The sequence below is a fragment of the Macrotis lagotis genome, chromosome 7 (genome assembly GCF_037893015.1).
Source record: "Macrotis lagotis isolate mMagLag1 chromosome 7, bilby.v1.9.chrom.fasta, whole genome shotgun sequence".
NCBI lineage: Eukaryota > Metazoa > Chordata > Mammalia > Peramelemorphia > Peramelidae > Macrotis > Macrotis lagotis.
Window position 1 is genome coordinate 118,154,630 of NC_133664.1, and position 20,292 is coordinate 118,174,921.

The window sequence follows — 20,292 nt, forward strand, 5'->3', positions numbered from 1 at the left end:
TAAGGAAACTGAGACCCAAGGAGTTAAGTTATTTGGATAGTAAGTGGTAGAGCTAGAAAGTGAAACCCCATCCTCCAACCTCAAATACAGTGGTCTGCACAATGCTGCCTCCCAAAGGCAAGATTTCTTTCCCTTCCTCACATCTCTGCTCCTAGATCAAACCCCACATTTATGATTCCATGTGGAACAGAGTTGACTTGATCTCTTTGCCCTCAGGAGATGAACAAAGACCAATGCATAGAAGATAGAGAAAGGAAAATTGATGGAAGGATAGGCTTCCTAATCATTGGAACTATGCAATAGGGAATAGACTGCCTTGGAAAATCTTAGAATCTGCTTAATTGGAGATCTTTGGGCAGGGACTGAGGACAACTTGATGTTTGTATTATAGAGTATCCTTGTTTGGGTGTGAATTAGACTAAATTGACTTTGAATTTCCTTATAACTCTGAAATTATGTGATTTTGATTTCAACCTGTCTTCTTTTCCTCAGAAGTTTCCTTCCTTCTTTCCTTCCTTTCATCTCCCTCCTCCCTTATCTTCTCTATCTCTTTCTCTCATTTGTTATTTTTTGTTCTTTCTCACTCTCTTTCTTTATTTCTTATTAATTCCTTTTTCTTTCATTCTCTCTTGTTCTTTTTCTTTCTTCCTTCCCTCCTTTTTTCCTTCCTTCTATCTCTGTCATGCTACCTCAAATTCAATATATTCAATTTCATCATCTTTCCCAAACAAAATTTTTATGATCTTAATCCTTCATTTGTCAATGTTCCCATTTTTTCCCTATCAGCATGCTTAAAACCTGATATTTACCATTAACTTCTTCTTTAATCTACCCTTCCACCTCTACATACACAGCCATCAGATGCCAAATTCTTTTAGTTCCTTCCCTTTTTATTCAGTGCCTTTTCTCCAGTTCAGGTCTTCATCAGCTTTTCCTGGACTACTGAAATAGTCTCCAGGCTTCCCTTGTACCCCCAATCCATTCTCGACCCTGTTAACAGATTAACCTTTCTAATACTCAGCTATGATTATCATCTTTCATGACTCTGAATCTTTCAATGACTCTCCATTTCCTACTAAAGTCAGTGAAAGATAAACTAGCATCCAAAGTCTCCCACAAAGTGGACCCAATCTACTATTCATCTTTTTTCTCTTCAGACACTTTATTCTGAAGCCAAATTGGAATTCTCTCCTTTCTCTCTTCATGCCAATTGACCCTAATGCTCTCTCTTTCCATTATTTCCTATCTATTGTAATCCTACTTGTCCTTCAAAACCCGGATCAAATGTCACCTCTTCCAAGAAGCTGTCTCTGATCTCTTGTACATACCTCAAGCACAATAATCCCCCATTCCTATGAATCATTATAGTAAACATGGTGACTAATGATGGAGTTGTTGCTGTTGTTTGTCTTTCATTCTTGAAGAAGACTATGACATCAGGGAGGTCATGACATGCATGTGAATTGGATTTGAGTGAGGGGGATATTGTGCTAAGTCACTAGCCTCATTTTCTTCTCCAGAACCATCTGAATCCAGTGGCCAAATATGGCTTAGGAGGACTGGAAATGACCCCAGATGTGAGGCAATCAGGATTGCTACTTGCCCAAGATCACACAGCTAGTGTGTCTGAGATCAGATTTGAACTCAAGTCCATCTGACTCCAGGGCCGGTACTTTTTCCAGTGTATCACCTACATGTACCACCTAGTGATGGAGCAGAAATGAGGGAAAAGAGGGTCATGGACATTGGGCAAGATATGCCATTACACAGAGGCTAAAATACTTCAGAGAAAGTATTCTACAGACTGGATAGACCCCTCCCCCCATGTTTTTCAGTAACTCAGATGCCAAAGAGAGGCTGCTAGAGAGAGAGAGAAATAGAGATAGACAGACTTAGAGACAGAGACAGACAGAACCACACACAATCAGAGAGAGACAGACAGACAGACACAGACAGACAGACAGACATAGAGAGAGAGAGCGTATACTACTTACAACCGGGATATTGGGGCTGAGGCCTTGCATGTAATCAACACCCCCCCCCTTTCTTTTTTCCTGCTGGCCTTTCCAGCTCCTGGGGCTCCTCTTTATCTCATCGTCGGATAATGGCATGTGCAGCCTGGAGGGATCAGACGTCTCAGAGGGGAGATTAGTTTAATGGAACTGTGGATCTCCCCCTTCAGCAAGCCTGCTCTGCTTGTCAGCTTGTAGATAGATCTCTCAGTTGGTGCACTTGTTCTTCTGTATGTTCATGTTTTTTTTCTGTCTCCCCTCCTCTCCTTTCCCTACCCCTTTCCTCTTTTCTCTTGTTTTTCTCTCCTCTCCTCTCTTCCCTTCACTTTTCCTCTCCTCTTTTCTCTTTCCTCTTCTTTTCCCTTCCCTACTCTTCCCCTTTCATTTCCATCCTCTTCTTTCCACTATAACTCCATTTTCTCCTTACTTTTTCTATGCCTTGAAAAGCCAGGGAAATATGAGAGCTGAAGGATAAGGGACCCAACCACAGCCGTTGTACTTGCAAGTATTCTGTTCTAGGTTGAGTCAGTTGACTTAGGGAAGGGAATCTTAACCTAAGGTTTGTAATTTTTTTGTTTACTATGTTTTGAGAACTGTATTTCTGTACAATTAATTTCCTTTGTCAGTCAATCAATAAACATATTTTTGAGTACCTACTATGGGTGAGGCTCTGTACTAAGAGCTACAGATAAAAAGAAAGGCAAAAGGTTGTCCCTATACTGACAATTGAATCAGGGAGACAACATGCAAATAATTATGTCCAACAAGCCATGTGCAAGATGAATTGGCAATAATCCAAAAAGGGAGTGCACTAGAATGAAGAGGGATCAGGAAAGGTTTCCTGTGGAAGCTGTAAAAATCCTTCCTTTTTTCTAGTTTCTTCTATTATATATTTTTCAATTATTTCTATTTTATGTATTAAAATATGGTTCTGAGAAGGGGTCTTTAGTTTTTACCCCAAAGGGGTCCAAAGCCATCAAAAAAATGATGACGATCTCCTGGTTAGATTTACTATAAAAAAAGGGAGAAATGGAACATCATGGAACTGCTTTGGACACCTTTCTTTACCTCTTACCTCTGTACCTCCTACATTTGGTCTTCCTTTCTGACTTACCCTTTTGAGGGGAAGTAGAGAACAGCCAGGGGTTAGTGAAGAGTCTGATGGGAAATGGTAATTCCTCCTCCCTGGTCATATACCTGTCAAGTGCCTGAGCATCCTTAGGGATAAGACCCTATGTAAATAATTCTAGGTCTCTTATGATTTTGATTGCTAATATGCCCAGAAGTCATCATTCTTGGTGTGCCTCATCCCCAGCCCTGGAGGGTGGTAGTCTAGGGGTTCCGACAAAATGGCTTGGTGTGATTTATGCCCTTCAGATGTTATTTCAGCAAAGTTATTAAAATCCTCTCTCCTTACAAAGCACCTTTTTTCTCCCCTGAGAAAAGAATATTAGATTCATACACATGCTCAGCAGAACCCCAGAAACAGCAAGCCATCATTCCAACTGAAATACAGTAAACAGAGTCACATTGGTCCCCTCAAACCAGACAGGAAATCCTAAAGTTCTCATGCTATTCACCCTTTATATCCTTGGCCAAGGCTTCATAAAGCACTGAACACCAGCCAAGGTCTTATTCTATCCATCACTATAAACAGATCTTGTTTCTACCAAGTATGTGGGAAGATATATGTATGTGTGTGTATATATATATATGTATACATATATACATAAAAGATATACTGTTATGTGCATATATTGTATATGTACTTGCATGTATATATGTGTGAATATTTATATTTTTATATCTGTTATATGCATATATGTCTATATATGTATAGATGTCTAAGTACATGCACACCAGGAAAGGCAGAAACTACAGTCGAATGAGCACTTTCCCTGGAATCAGAAAACCTGGGTTCAAATCCTAATGAGTTCCTATTTGGGTGTCCTCTAATTGTAATATATACATTTCCTCTTCAGTCTCTCTGTCTCTCTGTCTCTCTCTCTCTCTCTGTTTTCCTCTCTGTTTTTTGTCTTTTTCTCTGTCTCTGTGTCTCTCCATCTCTGTCTGTCTTCTTGTGTCTCTTTCTGTGTGTTTCTGTGTTTCTATCTGTGTGTCTCTGTCTCTAAGTCTCTCACTTTCTCTATCTCTGTTTTTCTATGTCTCTCTAGCTCTGTCTCTATATCTATGTGTGTCTCTTTTTCTCTGTGCCTCTGTTTCTCTGTTCCTCTCTGTCTCCATCTTTCTCTCTCTGTCTCTGTTTCTGTCTCTGTTTCTGTCTCTGTCTCTGTCTCTGTCTCTGTCTCTGTCTCTCTCTCTCTCTCTCTCTCTCTCTCTCTCTCTCTCTCTCTCTCTCTCTCTCTCTCTCCCTCTCTAAATAGACTAAGAGGTGGATGGATGCTTAACCAGACTCCAATTCCTCATCTGTTAAAGAAGGGGAACAAAACAATCTCCTTGTTCCTTGATGTCAGATCTCCAGGAGAACCAGCAAGAACTGGTACTGAATCTGGAGAAGAATTCCCTTCATGTTTAACCTTGCTTCCCCACCTGACCTTAGCCCTCTCTGTTCTCAGGATTGCCCTCAACTGCTGCAAGTGGACAAGATCCTGGTGCCAGTGGAGGTGATCAAGCCCATTACCCTGAAGGCCAAGAACCTGCCCCAGCCACAGTCAGGTCAACGGGGCTATGAGTGCATCCTCAACATCCAGGGCACTGAACAGAGGGTCCCTGCCCTGCGCTTCAACAGTTCCAGTGTGCAGTGCCAAAACACCTCGGTAAGTGTGACACCTTCCTCCTGGCAATCCCTGACCCTGGCTTCAAGCTACATTTGCATTGTTCCCTTTCTCAAGCCAGATCCTTCCTAGAGATATTCTCCCAAATCCCAAAAATTTGGGTGCCTCCTCCATCTGGAAGGGTTTAAAAGCAGGTTCCCTTCCTCTTCAGGATCCGAGAGAGAGAGAGAGAGAGAGAGAGAGAGAGAGAGAGAGAGAGACAAAGAGACAGATACAAAAAGAGATGGAAAGACTGAGACAGAGACAAAGAGAGTGAGATTGAGATACCAGAGAGACAGAGCCACAGACACACACACACACACACACACACACACACACACACACACATGCACACACGCACACACGTACACACGCATGTGCATGCAACTCTGCTCAAACCCATGTTTGTTGTTAATGACGGGATAGTCTAAATGAGGTAGGGGTTATAACAATGAGACAGAAGGAGGAAGGAAGTAGTCCTTAGATTGATCACCAGGTCCTTAGAGTCTAGTAAATGTACAAATGATTTTACTATAACCATAACTGGACTCCCAGGAGAACCATTGCTATTCTCCTCATTGTACCAGGCATATGGTGGCCATTCTTGTACTTTCCTGGGGCTCATTATTTCTCTTACCCAATAGTCTGAATGGGTTGAAAGATACTTTTAAGGAAACCAGGATTGAGAGCAGGAATCCCATGCAAGATAGCTTATTAGAACTCCACACAGATCAACAAGAACATTTTCCCAAAGTCATAGACTTTGGTTAGACCTCTCCCTCCTTTCATCACAGAAGCACCACTTAGCTTCCCCTGGGTCTTAGTTTCCTTACTGTAAAATTAAGGAGTTTAGAAGACCAAGATGAACCTCAAGATTCATACTGAAACACAATTTTTAAGACTTGATTAATGCAAAAAAGGGTTTTTCTTGACTATGCATATTTGTAACAGAATTTAGTTTTTATTTTTTAATCCATATTTCATAAAGAATTTTGATATTCTTTTTTACCCATTTTTTGGAAGGGAGAGAAAATAAGTAATTATTAATTAGAAAAAGTGATATTAAAAACAAAATGAAGACTTAGCCTACATAGTTCCTTCCAGTTTGAGATCAATACCCCTAATGATTTGTCATAAACTCAGATCCTTTATTTATGAAATGAGGGGGGAGAACAAAATGACCTCATCATCCATTTAAGCTCCAAATCTTATGACATCTCTCACCAATTCATCCACCTGAATCACAGGATTGTTGCTAAGAAATCATTTTATGAACCAGCAAGAGTTAAATAAAAGTGCATATTTACTATTAGTCTTGTTGTTATTATCATGGTAATATTCAGAAGGGCCAACACATTTATCCACCTACCTTTTTCTATGTGGTTATCTTCTAGGCTTCTATCTATTGACTGCATTAGGCATCCCTTACTTGGCTATTTATGTATCCACTCCCCTATCTATCTTGTTTCCTTCTTGCCTAGCTTTTGACCTTCTTATCTGCCAACAAACCTCACAATCTCTCCATTTCTCCCCATGAGTTTCCTTCTATTATATAGCTCTGAGTGCTCAGAGATAGAAAGATATTAGACATATATCCATTCCCCCATCTGTCCCTGGCTATCTGATTGATAGGATCACAGAAACTAGGATGGGGGTGTTAAGAATGACTTGGGATTTGCTAGATGATAGAGATAATAGAAACATTACAGAACTATTGATGGGAAGCAGTTAAAAAAAAAAGAAACTGAGACCCAGCAAAGGGGAAAGCCACATAGAAACTGAGCCAAGAAATGATCTCCAAAACTTGAACTCTGTGCACAAGTCCATGAACAAAATTCTAAGACTCTGTCCATCCCTTGCCCTTTCCCTTAGCTACCAGAGTGCTTTCTGGCTAAATCTATTATCCTGCATAAACTTTGAAAGCAAAGAGATATTAAACACTCCATATTTCCTCTTAAATTCTAAATCCCCATGGAAAAAGTTTGACCTTAAAATCCCACATGAGAAGAGAAAAGCCTAGAGAGTATTCAGTTTTCAAGACTGCTGAGCATGGATCCTTATTCTCTAAGGGGATTAAACTCCCTAACATTAATCTCTCTAAACACTATTATATTTATTATTATTATTGTTATTATTATTATTACTACTACTACTAATATTATTATATTCAAAGACTTAAGACTGAAGCCCTTGCCAGGGTAGAAGACTCAAGTTCCGAAGTCAGATCCTATATCAGGTGTTTTATATATATATCCTGGCCAACTGTTAGAAATAACAGTAATGACTAAGATTTTTAAAGCATTTGTAAATCACATAGATGATTTCATTTGATCATTGTACCAGCTCTGTGAGGTATTATTATTCCTATTTTACCACTGAAAAACTAAAAAGATAAATGGACATATTCAGGGTTCATAAGGGGATAAGGCAGGATTTGAACCCACATTTTCTGATTCCCAAGTCTATCACACTTACCAATATGCTCTTTTATATCCCTTTCATGTGTGTTCTTGTGCTTCATTGCTTTTAACCCATTCTTAATCACTGAAGGGGCAATACCTCAGTAGGACCGAGAGTTGTTAAAGATCTTGTCTTAAAAAAAATCAAGGTCTCTCTCTGCATATGGGGTCATCTCCAGTCTTCCTAATCCATATCTAGTCATTAGACCCAGATGGCACTGGAGGAGAAACTGAGGCTGTTGACTTTGCATAGCCTCCCTCACTTAAATTCAATTTACTTGCAAGTTACAGCATCACTCCCTGATGCCATGGTACTCTTCCAGAACAAAGGACAAACAACTAGAGAGGATGAGACATTCCCAAGTGCCATATTCTATATACTACATTAAACATTCTAGATGGTTATAGTATAATAGTCTAGTGTTATGCCATATTATTGATTATAGTATTATAATATATTACACTATAATACTACAGTATAATACTAATTATTATACTGCATATTATAGTAATATATAATAGGAGTATGATTCTTGCTAAATTACCTAGTCCCAACGACTTGGATTATTTGCATTTTCTAAGATAGCTGCTATCAATGGTGTGAGAATAAATGCTTAACAATCAGCTCTCTGGGGGGAAATATGCATAGGGTACACTTTTAAATTTAATCTGCATTGTTAATGTTTTATCCATCATTTTTTTAAGTCGAGATAATTAAGAAAACAATAAATCAAGGCTGACATGTAGTCTTTGCTGATTTCCAAGGTATAAGTGCTCACACTTAAAATTTAGTCAACAGCAACAAAATATAAACTGAGTACAGCATACCCCCCCCCCCGTAATTGCTCATATTGAACCTGCTTTTGTTCTATGAATGGCTCAACTCATCTGCAGGATTTTAAATGGGAAATATACATTTCCCAAATGGGATGTGGTCAGTAAAACTGGATTCCAGTCACAACTCAGCCCCCGGATAGCTGTGTGAGCTTGGACAGATCCCTTCATTTCTTTATTCTTCTGCTTATGCCTCTGTAAAATAAGGGTATTTGCCTAGGTAATCACCAAGATCTCTTCCACATCAACATTCTTTGAGTGAGCCCTCCAGTTACCTACCACTAAGGAAATTGTTGTAACATTATAGCAAGAGAATATAATAACAACAAGGGTAATAATGAATCATGCAAGAGTAAAGACTTGTCATCTGCTATGATTTGCTCTGCAGGCTTGGGTTTGCCCAAGTGTATACAGGTGCTGCAGGCCTGATATCCACAGGACGAGGAAGGATACAGCTGTGGCCCACATGGGCACATCTGTGTGGCCATTTTTCATTTCCGGAGATCCAAGAACTGGGTGTAATGAACAGTTCCACATGGAAGAACTTTGCAACTGGAGAATGGAAGTTTTGACATATTACAAAATCCTTCTCCTACTTATGGGTGGAGAATTGGTCAAGAAATCAAGCCAATTAGCATTTATGGAATACCTACAATGTCCTAGACACTGGGATAGCTCTCCAGATACAAAGAAAGGAAAAAGTTGTACCTGCTCTCGAGGAAACCAAAGCGTAATAGAGGATACAGACTACAAAATCTGTCCAGCTGAGTTATAGATTTTCAGGTGCAGGAGGGGTGCTAATAGAATTGTACTGACATTTATTGATTGCTTTAAGCTTTACAAAGCATTTTACATTCATTATTGCAATTGCTATTCACAACAAGTCTAGGAAATTAGAAATAATATCTTCAATTTTACAGATAGGGAACTAAGATTTTTAACTTAGATTATGATTACACAATCAGGTCTCACCAACATCCGAGACTTGCACACTCTACCTTCACTATACCACACTATGTCAATAAATGATGTAGTCATAACCATTTATTTTTTCTTTATTAAAATCTCTATTTGCCCACATGTGAAAGGGGAGTATAGGGGCAGCTAGGTGGCGAAGTGGATAGAGCATCGGCCCTGGAGTCAGGAGTACCTGAGTTCAAATCCAGCCTCAGATACTTAATAATTACCTAGTTGTGTGGCCTTGGGAAAGCCACTTAACCCTGTTGCCTTGCAAAAAATAAAAAAAAAGGGGGGGATCACTCTCCTAACCTTTAGAGACATAGTACTAGGGGTGATGCCTTTACTGCTGAGAACTAAACAGATGACTACTATTTTTCATATTTTAGAGCTTACTCCCCTGATTTGAAGTATATTTTAGCAGAGAAATTTAGAGCTTTTGCAGGGGGTCGCGCATGAAAGGTGAAAAAGTAAAGGGACTGGAAGTAGAAATCAAGGGGGGAAGAGGAGGAAGGACTCAAGAAGCAAAAGTGCTGCCTCTGTCTCAAAAAGTGGAAAAACTCCATTCTAGGTTTTCCCACCCAAGGTTATTCATAGATTAAGCCATCTAGGGGCTCAATCCTGGAGTGACTGACCTTGATTGAGATGCTTAGCCTCCTTGTTCCTGAAGTCTCAAGGGAGCAGTAACAGCCATCATGGCCTTGGGGGGTTGTTCAATTAACTGTCCAATGATTGCAAAGAGCTATATAAATGCTAAGTGGTCTATAAAGGATGGGGGGGAGGGGAGGAAAGGAGAGATTGGAGGCAGGGTGAGAAGGTGAAAGGCTTCCCAGCTCCCAGACTGTGCTGTCAAAGAGATCCTGGACTCTGAAGTTGGGAAGACAGACAGGATGCTGGGACATTCACAGAAGAAAGAAAATGTTCCAAAGGAAATATAACTGCCCTAGAGAATGAGCTAGAGCACTAGGGGTTAATGAATTCAACTGAATATATTTTTACAGTAACTGCCCCTGAATGAGGAAGAGTTCTTTTCTTATTCCTTGAAAGGGATACATATATCTATATCTATATCTATCTATCTATCTATCTATCTATCTATCTATATATATATATATATATCATCTATATCTATAGCTGTAGCTAATTATGATTATAGCTATATATCTATATCTCTATCTCTCTGTGTCTATATATGTGCCTGTATCATACACATGTACACAATGCATAAAGACAAATACACATATGTGTATACACATATATGTGATATATTTTATACACACACTTTTTTTGTTGTACAGTCATTTTTCAGTCAAGTCCAACTCTTTTTGATCCCTTTTGGGATTTTCTTGGTAAAGATACTGAAATGGTTTACCATTTCCTTCTTCAGTCCATTTTACAAATGAGGAAACTGAAGTAAAGAGGGTGAAGTGACCTGCCCAGAGTTACATTGAAAGCAAGTGTCTGAGGCCAGATTTGAACTCAGAAAGATGAGTCTTCCTGGCTGCTGGCCTAGAATTCTATCCATTGTGCTACCTAGTTGCCCCTAGATATATACACATACACACTTACATGCATGCATACATCTATATATTTTATATATAAATATATATAAATATTGTTATATATGCACCACACACATATGTGTATTATATGACCAGATAAAAATAATTAATATTTATATGTTCATTAATTTTTCCAATTCTCTGTTGTAAAAAGTATGAATATCAGTATCCCCACATAACAGATGAGAAAGCTATGTGTTAGTTAAATTGCTTGTCCAAGGTCACACAGCAGTAAATGTCAGAACTAGGATTGAAATCCACGTGTCTTGACTCAAAATCCTATATTTCTTCCTAATCCATACCATGTTACTTGCTTATTTATTAATGTCTTTGAATTTGCCCACAAATAATCATAGACTTCACATTCCCTTCTGACTCCTTTATTATATGTACCATCTGGGGGCAGCTGAGTAGCACAGTGGATACAGCATCAGCCCTGGAATCAGGAGGACCTGGATTCAAATTTGACTTCAAATCTGGCCACTTGGACACTTAACTAGTTGTGTGACCTTGGGCAAGTCACTTAACCCTGATTGCCTCTCTAGTCATCCTGATCCATATCTGGCCATTGTACTCAAATAGCTCTGGAGGAGAAAGCGAGGCTGGTGACTCAGCACAACTCCCCCTCAATCTAATCCAATTTACGTGCTTGACAGGGCATCACCTCCCTGATGTCATGGTCTTCCTTGAGAATGAAGGACAAATATTATCATCATGTACCAATTGATGAAAGAGTTCTCTGTTCCTTCCCACCCATTCTGCTAATGGCCGGAACAATGCCTCCACTTTGTCAAGTGCATGCCCTGGAATTAGCAATGGATCTCTAAGCCTAACTTTCCTACCAATGCAATACCTTAGACAAATGATGTCAAAATCAATAGAAACTGGAGCAACTGAGTGGGAAAAAAAGATTCTTATAATAAATTATATATAATATATTATATAATAAATAAGGAATATAATTCCTTATAATAAATAAAGATGACTTAGAAAACTGCATTTTAATATTATAAGTGTTCTGATAATCAGAGCTGCCTTTCAAACCATGGCCAAGCAAATTTAGCCTGAGTCAAAGCTGAGTCAACCCATATCAGCTAACCACTAATCTGGAACAGCAAGAATGAGTCAGCTGTATGTGTAGTCAGAGTTTGAGATGGGAGAAAATGATATCTCTACCTTGTCACCTCCCTTTTATGATCTTAAGAGAAGAATGATAGTAAGAACTTGATAAGTAGTTTCTGACCTCTGGTATTCTATCCTATGAAGGTTATTATTAATTGATGTGAAAAACATAGATAGCTAATGAGCTCTGTAGGTTAGACCATGGCACATGTCTTTCAAATAGTAGGTTTGCAGTAAATGTTTTCTGAGTGAAATTGACTTACTTGGCACAAATGAAGGTAAAACAATGACTTCCCTATCAACCCATCAATCAATAAATAAACCTTTATTAATCATCTACTGTGTCAGCCATTATGCTAAGGACTGGTGATATAGATATAAAGATTTAAATAAATCTTATTTTCTGATAGCTTATATTCTATTGAAGAAGTCATTCAGTACATAGTTATATATATATATATATATATATATATATATATATATATATATATATATATATAAAGAAGAACTATGAAGAGAATAAATGCAATTAAATTTAAAGATAGTTAAATGCAGTTATCAAGGACACTATCAAGTAGGCAGGGTGCTAGCATTTGAGTTGGTTGTAGATAAATAAGGAAAGATTTGATGTAGAAAGTGAAGCATGAGGCAGTCTTTAAGGGGAAAAAGGTTTTTCTGAAGAGAGAATGAGTTCCAGACATAGGAGATGTCCTGTGCAAAGACATGGGACCAGGAGATGTGAGGAACAGAGAAAAGAAGAATTGGGTCCACATGGGTCAATTGAATTTTCACTGTCCCTCAATCACAAAACTACATCTCTAACCCTGGCCAACCATCTCAGAAATGAACACTATCAGTCATGAGGGAGCCTAGGGCCAAACTTGAGGGATGGTTTAACAGAAACTCTCCCACTCCTCCTAGAAAAATCATCCAACGTGCAGGTTCTGTTAGCTAACTATAGAGTGATATCATTCTTTTCTACAAAATGGAGTTATATCATCAAGAAATTAGGGGAGGATGGCATGTAGAAAAGATTTCCTTGATCTGAGACTTATACAAAAATAGAGAAACTCTCTGAAGATAATTACAGAATCTTCTTCCCTAAAGAGATCTAAGAATAGGATATGCATCTGTCCAGGCTGGTTTGGGCCTACTCCTGCTCAGAAGAAGGGCACTGGACCCATGCATTCCCCAGTCTGAGGACTGCAGCTACACACACATTCTTCTTCTTTCCCTTTATCTTTTCTCAGTTGCCTACAGTGGGGATGGTCTGACTGAATGAGGAAAATCATTGGAAATGTTGCCTTGATTATTTTTCTGTATTCTTCCTCTTTGACCTTGTTCTCTATGGCATTGGAAAGGGTCCTCAGGATTCTTATCATGGACTTTCCTGATGGCCACAGTGATACAGGGCCCTGATATCCCCTGAAAAAGCTCTCTCCTTTCTCTTCCCACTGGGTAGCCTTCCCTAGTGAGTAAGTTCTCTCTTCTCAGGAGCATAAGGTCTAATCTTAGTCCCATCTGGACTGGATGGTCAGAGGCGCAAGAGGAAAGGTCATCTTTTCTGTTCAGAGTAGAAGAAGTCATGAAATTTCAAGTTAGACTAGGAAAAATACATCTTCCATCAGCAAACATCTTTGACATTTTGTTGTCCACCTTCATTTTTATTCCTCACATAACTCTAAATTGTGAACCTGATCTTTTTTAATTCCTTCCATCCCTTTCAACTTACAAACTTTTTCCTTACAGGTAATTCTGAGTCCTAGGGTAGGTAAATAATTTGCTCCCTACCACTCTTTCAATCAACAAAGAAGAGGGCATTTCCAAGTCATTGCAATGCCCTCCTTTACCTACAGTATATAGAGTATCATATCCCTGAGAATAAAGCTGGTTTGAGCACTTTCACCTTTAGCCCCATCCAATGACTTGGGATTCATTATTTAAGTGGGCTGATATTCCATCCAGGACTTTGATCCAACCCAATGGCTTGAGATTCATAATTATAGTGGACAGATCTGTCATCTGGGACATCCATCAGGAGAACTTTACGATTGTGGCCCCATGGCATCAATCGATAGTTAACATACACATTTATTAAGAATCTATTATTTGACCTACACTGTACCCTGGGATATACAAAAAAAGATAAAAGGTCCTTCTCACAAGGACCCCTAAGTCTAATGAAAATGACTACATTCAAACAAGATATAGAAGGAATAAATTAGAGATTGTTGATGGAGAGAAGATGCTAATATTAAGGGTGAATCAGGAAAACTCATAGATGATGAGATTTTAGGTGAGATTTGAAGGAAACTGAGGAAACCTGGATCTAGAGTTAATGAGGGAAATTATTTAGAATAATGTGAACAAACCTACAGAAGTGAAACTCATGTCATATAATAGGAAATAAAAGATCTGATGCATAAACATGATGTGTGATCATGGAGCCCAAGTGGAACATCTTCTTCTGAGAAACACTCAGGAGCCCTAGATTCTCTCTGCCCAGGTCAGGGGAGTGCTATTTGGAGGCATGAAAAATTATTCCAGTGATAAGCAGATAAGATTTACATCACTCTGGGAAATTCAACTATGGGGTTTTTTAATGTTCCAGGAGAAGCCTGAGGAGATTAAACTGGATAGGAACTCTCCTCCTCACTTTAAAGTGAAATGATCTGAGTCCCAGGGAAGGTAAATAATTTGCTCCCTGCCACTCTTTCAATCAACAAAGGAGATAGGCATCTAACTCAGGAAGTGTCAGGTCCCCACTGGTGTTCCCATTGCTTTATCCTTCTGTTCCCAGTTAATCAAGAAATATTTACTGTCAGGAGTGTGTTGGGAGTTCAAGAACAAAGAATGAAGCAATTATTCTTCATAAAGAACTAAAATTCTAATGGAGAAAAAAACAAGAACATCACTAAATCTCTATTCCATAAATAGTTGTGGCATAGAAAGTAAGAGATGGGGAGAAGGCCTCTCAAAGAAGATGGTGCTTGAGCTGCATCTCAAAGAAAGATAGACTTCTAAGGCAGAGGTAAGGTGGGAGTGGATTACAGGCAGAAGTCAGGGAATAACATGCGTGATGAACAGAAATATGGCAGGCTCAGCTGGATTGAAGAGTGTATCAGGGACCATCAGAAAAAAAAGGAGGAAAAGCGAAGTCTAATGATGCTAAAAAAGTTGGGTTGGGCTGTTTGTGTAGGGTTTTAAAAGCTAAACAGAGGACCTTAATCCTGAAGGCAATAGGGAGCCAGTGGCATTCATTGAGTAGTAGAGAATGTTTAGCTCTATACCTGGTGAAGGGACAGCTAGGTGACACCATAGTACATAGAGCACCTGACCCGGAGTCAAGAAAATCATCTGGTCCTAGATACTTTCTAGCTGTCATTTAACCCTGTTTCCCTCAGTTTCCTCATTTGTAAAATGAGTTGTAGAAAGAAATGGCAAATCACTCCATAATTTCATCAAGAAAATTCCAAATAGGGTTATGAAGGCTCAGACATGACAGAAAAATAATTCAACACTCATTTAAGAAAAATAACTTTAGTAGCATTGTGTAAGAATAGAGAGATATGTGTTACCCTTCTCTCCTGTCTTACAGTAAGCAAGAGATCCCTTGAGCCCAGGCCTTCACATGGTCCAAATTCATTCCTGTTTCTTTTGTCCTACAGGAGCTCCAAGCTGAGCCCTCTCTTCCTCAGAAATCCCAGATGAACTGTTTTTCTTTCCTTTCTTCTTTTGGCTACAGTATTCCTATGAGGGAATGGAAATCAACAGCCTTCCTGTGGAGCTGACAGTTGTGTGGAATGGAGACTTCAACATTGATAACCCAGCCCAGAACAAAGGTAGGGACTTCAGTATCAGTCACAGTATCAGTGCTTGGGGCAGACCTGGGAAAAGGGAAAAGGGGAAATAGAGGCAAGGTCATGGCTCTTTCATCCAATCCCTCTACTCCTATATAACTACAAATCACTGGTACTCCCTCTGCCTTTGACTCTAGCTCCCCTTTTTCTTCTCCCCTGTGCCTCTTCTTTCACCATTCTTTATTCACCACATCCTCAAAGTAGAAAATGAATTTGTGGGCAAGCCACTATTATAGGATGTTTCTTTTCTCTGTCAGAGGTCTAGACTATTCAAATAGGAAAGGTTTTCCAAGATCATCTAAATCCTATTCCTTCATTTTACAAATGAATCCCAGAGAAGCCAAGTTCAAGGTCATACAGTTAAAGTATTAAATAAAGCCCAGCTTTCCTTGAATCTTATTCAATGTTAAATAACCAAAGTAATGAGCTTCTTTCCTTATTCATTGTTCTCCCCTGATTAGCAATCCCAGTGACAAGTCATGGTTTTTCCATAAAGAAGCCCCATTTAAATGACCCTTGGAGCAACTAGGTGGTGGCAGTGAATAGAGCACCCCACCCAATAGTCAAGAAGACCTGAGTCCAAATCCAACCTCAGACAATTAGCTGGCAAAGGTGTATAATTCTGTTAGATTCTTCATCTGCAAAATGAGTTGGAAAGGAAAATAGCAAATCACTTCAGTGTCTTTGTCAAAAAAAAAAGAACAACACCCAAATGGAGTAATGAAGAGTCATGGGGTCATGACTAAAACAAATAACAGCAAATGACTCTTATCCTTGATATCTATGAACCCACTTATAGATCCTTTTTGCCATACTCTTGTGTATTCAGATATAATATTATGGGAAGGGACAGCACTGTATGTGCAATTTAAATTATAAAGATGTGTCAGAGAAGGAAGAAAGGGAAAGCATGCCAATATATGTGTGCAAGTATGGGTAAGTACATGGATTTCCCAAGTAAACCTGACCTTCCTCTTCTAATTCCCAAATCCTAAATGCCTTAATTTCTTTCAGTCATCCCATTCCTACAGTATTTTCTCTCATCCCTTAGATGTTGACAGGTAATATATTTTAATATATCAGACTTTGTATCTATATAATGTATATAATATGTCAGATTTTGTAATACATCAGACTCTGCAGGAATAGGGGAAAATGTTGAAGGTGAAGAGGGGACCATTGACTATTAAATCCATCTCTTCAGGTGGGGTCAGCTGACTTCCATCTTATTCAGTGATAAATATCCAGAAATGAAGTTGTCATCTTATCTCTCAAAACTTGTACCTGAGGCCACCTTCTGGGCTCTATAGTCTCCAGTCCCCACTTTAACCTTCTTCCTCAGTCTTTCTCTTGTGCTTTGCCCACAGTTCATCTTTACAAGTGTGGGGCTATGCGTGAAAGTTGTGGCCTTTGCCTCAAGGCTGACCCAGACTTCGAATGCGGCTGGTGCCAAGGACTGGGGCAATGCACCCTTCGACAACACTGTCCCACCCAGGAAAACAAATGGTTGGAGCTGTCCAGTACGAATGGCAAGTGTACCAACCCCCGTATCAATGAGGTGAGCCATGGGTTCAGGTGGACCTTTGAGAGACAACACTGGGGCCAGGAGGTGACTGGAGTTATCTCTTAGGGATATCCCAGCTGGGGCAAACTCAGGCTACTGTGACTTGTTGGCTAATATACTTTCTCATCAGCCTTGGGTAAGCCTCAGTAGTCTGAAAAGTCCTTTTTGGCTACTCTCAGATTTTTCTCTATGATGAATAATAATAATAACAATAATAATAACAATTAAAATAATAATAAAACATTTCTATAGCATTTAAAGATTTGCAAGGTACTTTACAGATAGTAACTTATTTTGTTCTCATTGATGTCATCAATGCCCCCATTTTACAACTAGAGGAAACTGAAGCTGGGAGAAGTTATATGACTTGCCCAAAGTCACCCAACTAGTAAGTGTCTGAGGCTAGATTTGAATTTGGGTCTTCATTCCTTCTAGATTCTTGGTCATGATTATCAACCCTACTCAAAGTCATTTAGCCTAGCCCCTTCATTTTATAGATAAAGGAAATTGATGTCCAGAATGGCTAAGGGTCATACCCCAAGCTATATTTGGTATTTTAAACTAGACCCTTTGACTGCAATCCCCACACTATTTGACTGTGTCCTATAAGGGGAATAGTCAAATCAAGAGCCCTGAGAGCCCGTTGTGTAAGTACTTTTAATGAATCAAAAAGTCAATCAACAAACATCAAGGGTTTGCTATGGGCCAAGCACACAATGATGACGTTTAAGAGGCTTTTCATATATGGCTTATAAAATCTTCCATAAATATAATTTGATTTGATCCTCACAGCTCTTCTGTAAAGTTTCCTCTTTAATATGGAGATAATAACATTTGTACTATTTACTCCATGAATATTGCAAGGATTAAATGAGATAACGGGTGAGAAGCATTTTGTAAACTGTAAAACACCATGTGAATGCTGACTGTGATTATTATTAATATCATGGCAGACATTGAAGCGCATATTGGAGAGTAGGCATCAGATTCAGTGCAACCTTGGGTCCAGTCCTGCCTCAGAAGCCTCCCACTGTGTGACCCTGGAAAAGTTGCTTAAATCCTCAATGGTTCAGACAACTCTCTAGGAGCCTAAGTTGCAGAAGAAATGTGGGTCTAAATTGGAAAGGAATAGCTTCTCTATATAGCCCCTCCTATCAAAGAAATCAGTAGTTATATACATACCCACATGTGTATTTATTCATATGAACATACATGTATGTACACACTTATGTACATGCCAGAAAATATATATTTATTGACATTGAATAGAGATAAAGTCTGTGGAATCATCAATAAAGTGAAATTCCAAATAACGATGCTCCCTCCACCATTCAGATTATCAGTCTCAATATATTAAATAAAGATAATGTGAAACCTACCTTATTCAGTATGTATAATCTATATACACACGTATGAGTAATATATGTTAATATTATATCTACCTATAAATGTGTGGGCAGCTGAGTGATGCACTGGGTCTGGAATTCGGAAGTTTGTTGTTGAGTAGTTTCAATCAATCGACTTTTTGTGACTCCATTTGTGGTTTTCTTGGCAAAAATACTAGAGTGGTTTGCCATTTCTTTCTCCAGCTCATTTTATGGATGAGGAAACTGAGGTAAACAGGGTTAAGGGATTTGTCCAGGGTTACACAGCTAGTAAATGTCAGGGGCAGATTTGAACTCATAAAGGTGAGTCTTCCTTACTCAAGACCTGGCACTCTATCCACTGTGCCACCTCGATGCTTTGGAATCAGAAAGACCTGAGTTCAACCTGGCCTCAGTCACTCACTATGAGTTTGCCTCGATCTCCTCATCTGTAAAATGATCTGAAGAAAAGAAATGGTAAATCCCTCAGGTATCTCTGCCAAGAAAACCTCAAATGAGATCATGAAGAGTCAGACATGATTGAATGATGTGTGTATATACACATTTATATTGTATCTGCATATGTCTAAACATATGTGTATATACACACACATATGTGTGTTTTTCTATGTCTTCTTGAAGATGGCAATCTCCATAAAAGGCTGAAGATTATAGAAATTATTTATTTCTGAGCATAATGCTCTGAACGCAATAGATGTTAACAAATTAGAAACATATCTCTGTTATAAGAGGATAGAATTATAGACAGAGTCTGAAGATCAGTTGGAATACTGTCTTGCATTCCTTAGCAGTGTTATATCAAGAAAACCACTTAAACTTTATGGGTCTCAGTTTCCTCAACTGTTAAAAATGGGCTGTCAATATTTCTGTGACATCCTGCATGGAATTTTGGGGAAGCATGTGCTTTGCAGATTCTATTTCTTGTGAATATATAAAAATTTGAACATAAATATTATTTAATAATGCTATAAGGCCAGAATTCTTAACCTGTGGGTATATGTGTGTGATGAAATATTAGGCAGTCTAGAGAAACTTATGGAGTCCTCAATATAGTATTTTTAAATGCATAAAATAAAAGACACATGATTACAAAGAAAGCCAAGTATGTTGAAATGTTATTGTTGATATATTTTAAAAATAAGTTCATAAATTCCAGGTTAAGAACTTATGATAAGGAAAAATTATTCTAAATATATTAAGTGGAGATAATTAAGACATTTTTGAGGGGAGCATGACATAATGATTAGAGACTAGCCTAAAAGTTAGGAAGATCTGGATTCAAGCCCTGACTCAGTTTCAGGTGGGCTTTGTGACACTAGGTAAGTCATTTAATTTATCAGAGCCCGAGACAATTCTCTGAAGTTACAGCAGGTGCCAACCTGCATTCATTGAAGGAGTTTCTCATCAGCTTTCTAGACTAAAGAATTTCAGAGGTTCAGTTAAACAAAAAGGTGAGAATGGTGCAGTGGAAAGAGGCCTCCCAGTTCTGAAGGCAGGGGAACAAGGTTCAAATCCCACCTCTGGTAGTTACTTACTTGTGTCACCTTATACAATCTACTTAATGTCCTTGGGCTTCAGTTGCTCATCTGTCTCTTTGCTAGGATCCTGTAATTATCATAATAAATGTTTGTCAAATTAAATGTATAAGAAACTTTTCATCAGTAACAGGACTTCTGGAAGTCCCTCACAGACCAGAGCTGCCCTCTGCCAGGACCACATCCTATTTCCTGGCTGAAGACCCAAGCTACAACCTCTCAAGCTCC

At 38.8% G+C, this 20,292-nt stretch overlaps 1 protein-coding gene across 2 annotated transcripts in view; it reads left to right on the forward strand.

The window, feature by feature from the left end:
- PLXNA4 (plexin A4) overlaps positions 1 to 20,292 on the forward strand; it is a 610,123-nt gene that overhangs the window by 478,563 nt on the left and 111,268 nt on the right. For both annotated transcript variants that reach the window (XM_074193668.1, XM_074193667.1), the window contains 3 exons: positions 4,589 to 4,789; positions 15,466 to 15,562; positions 16,948 to 17,138. In XM_074193668.1, the coding sequence (XP_074049769.1) occupies positions 4,589 to 4,789; positions 15,466 to 15,562; positions 16,948 to 17,138 (489 nt within the window). The remainder of the gene's footprint in view (positions 1 to 4,588; positions 4,790 to 15,465; positions 15,563 to 16,947; positions 17,139 to 20,292) is intronic.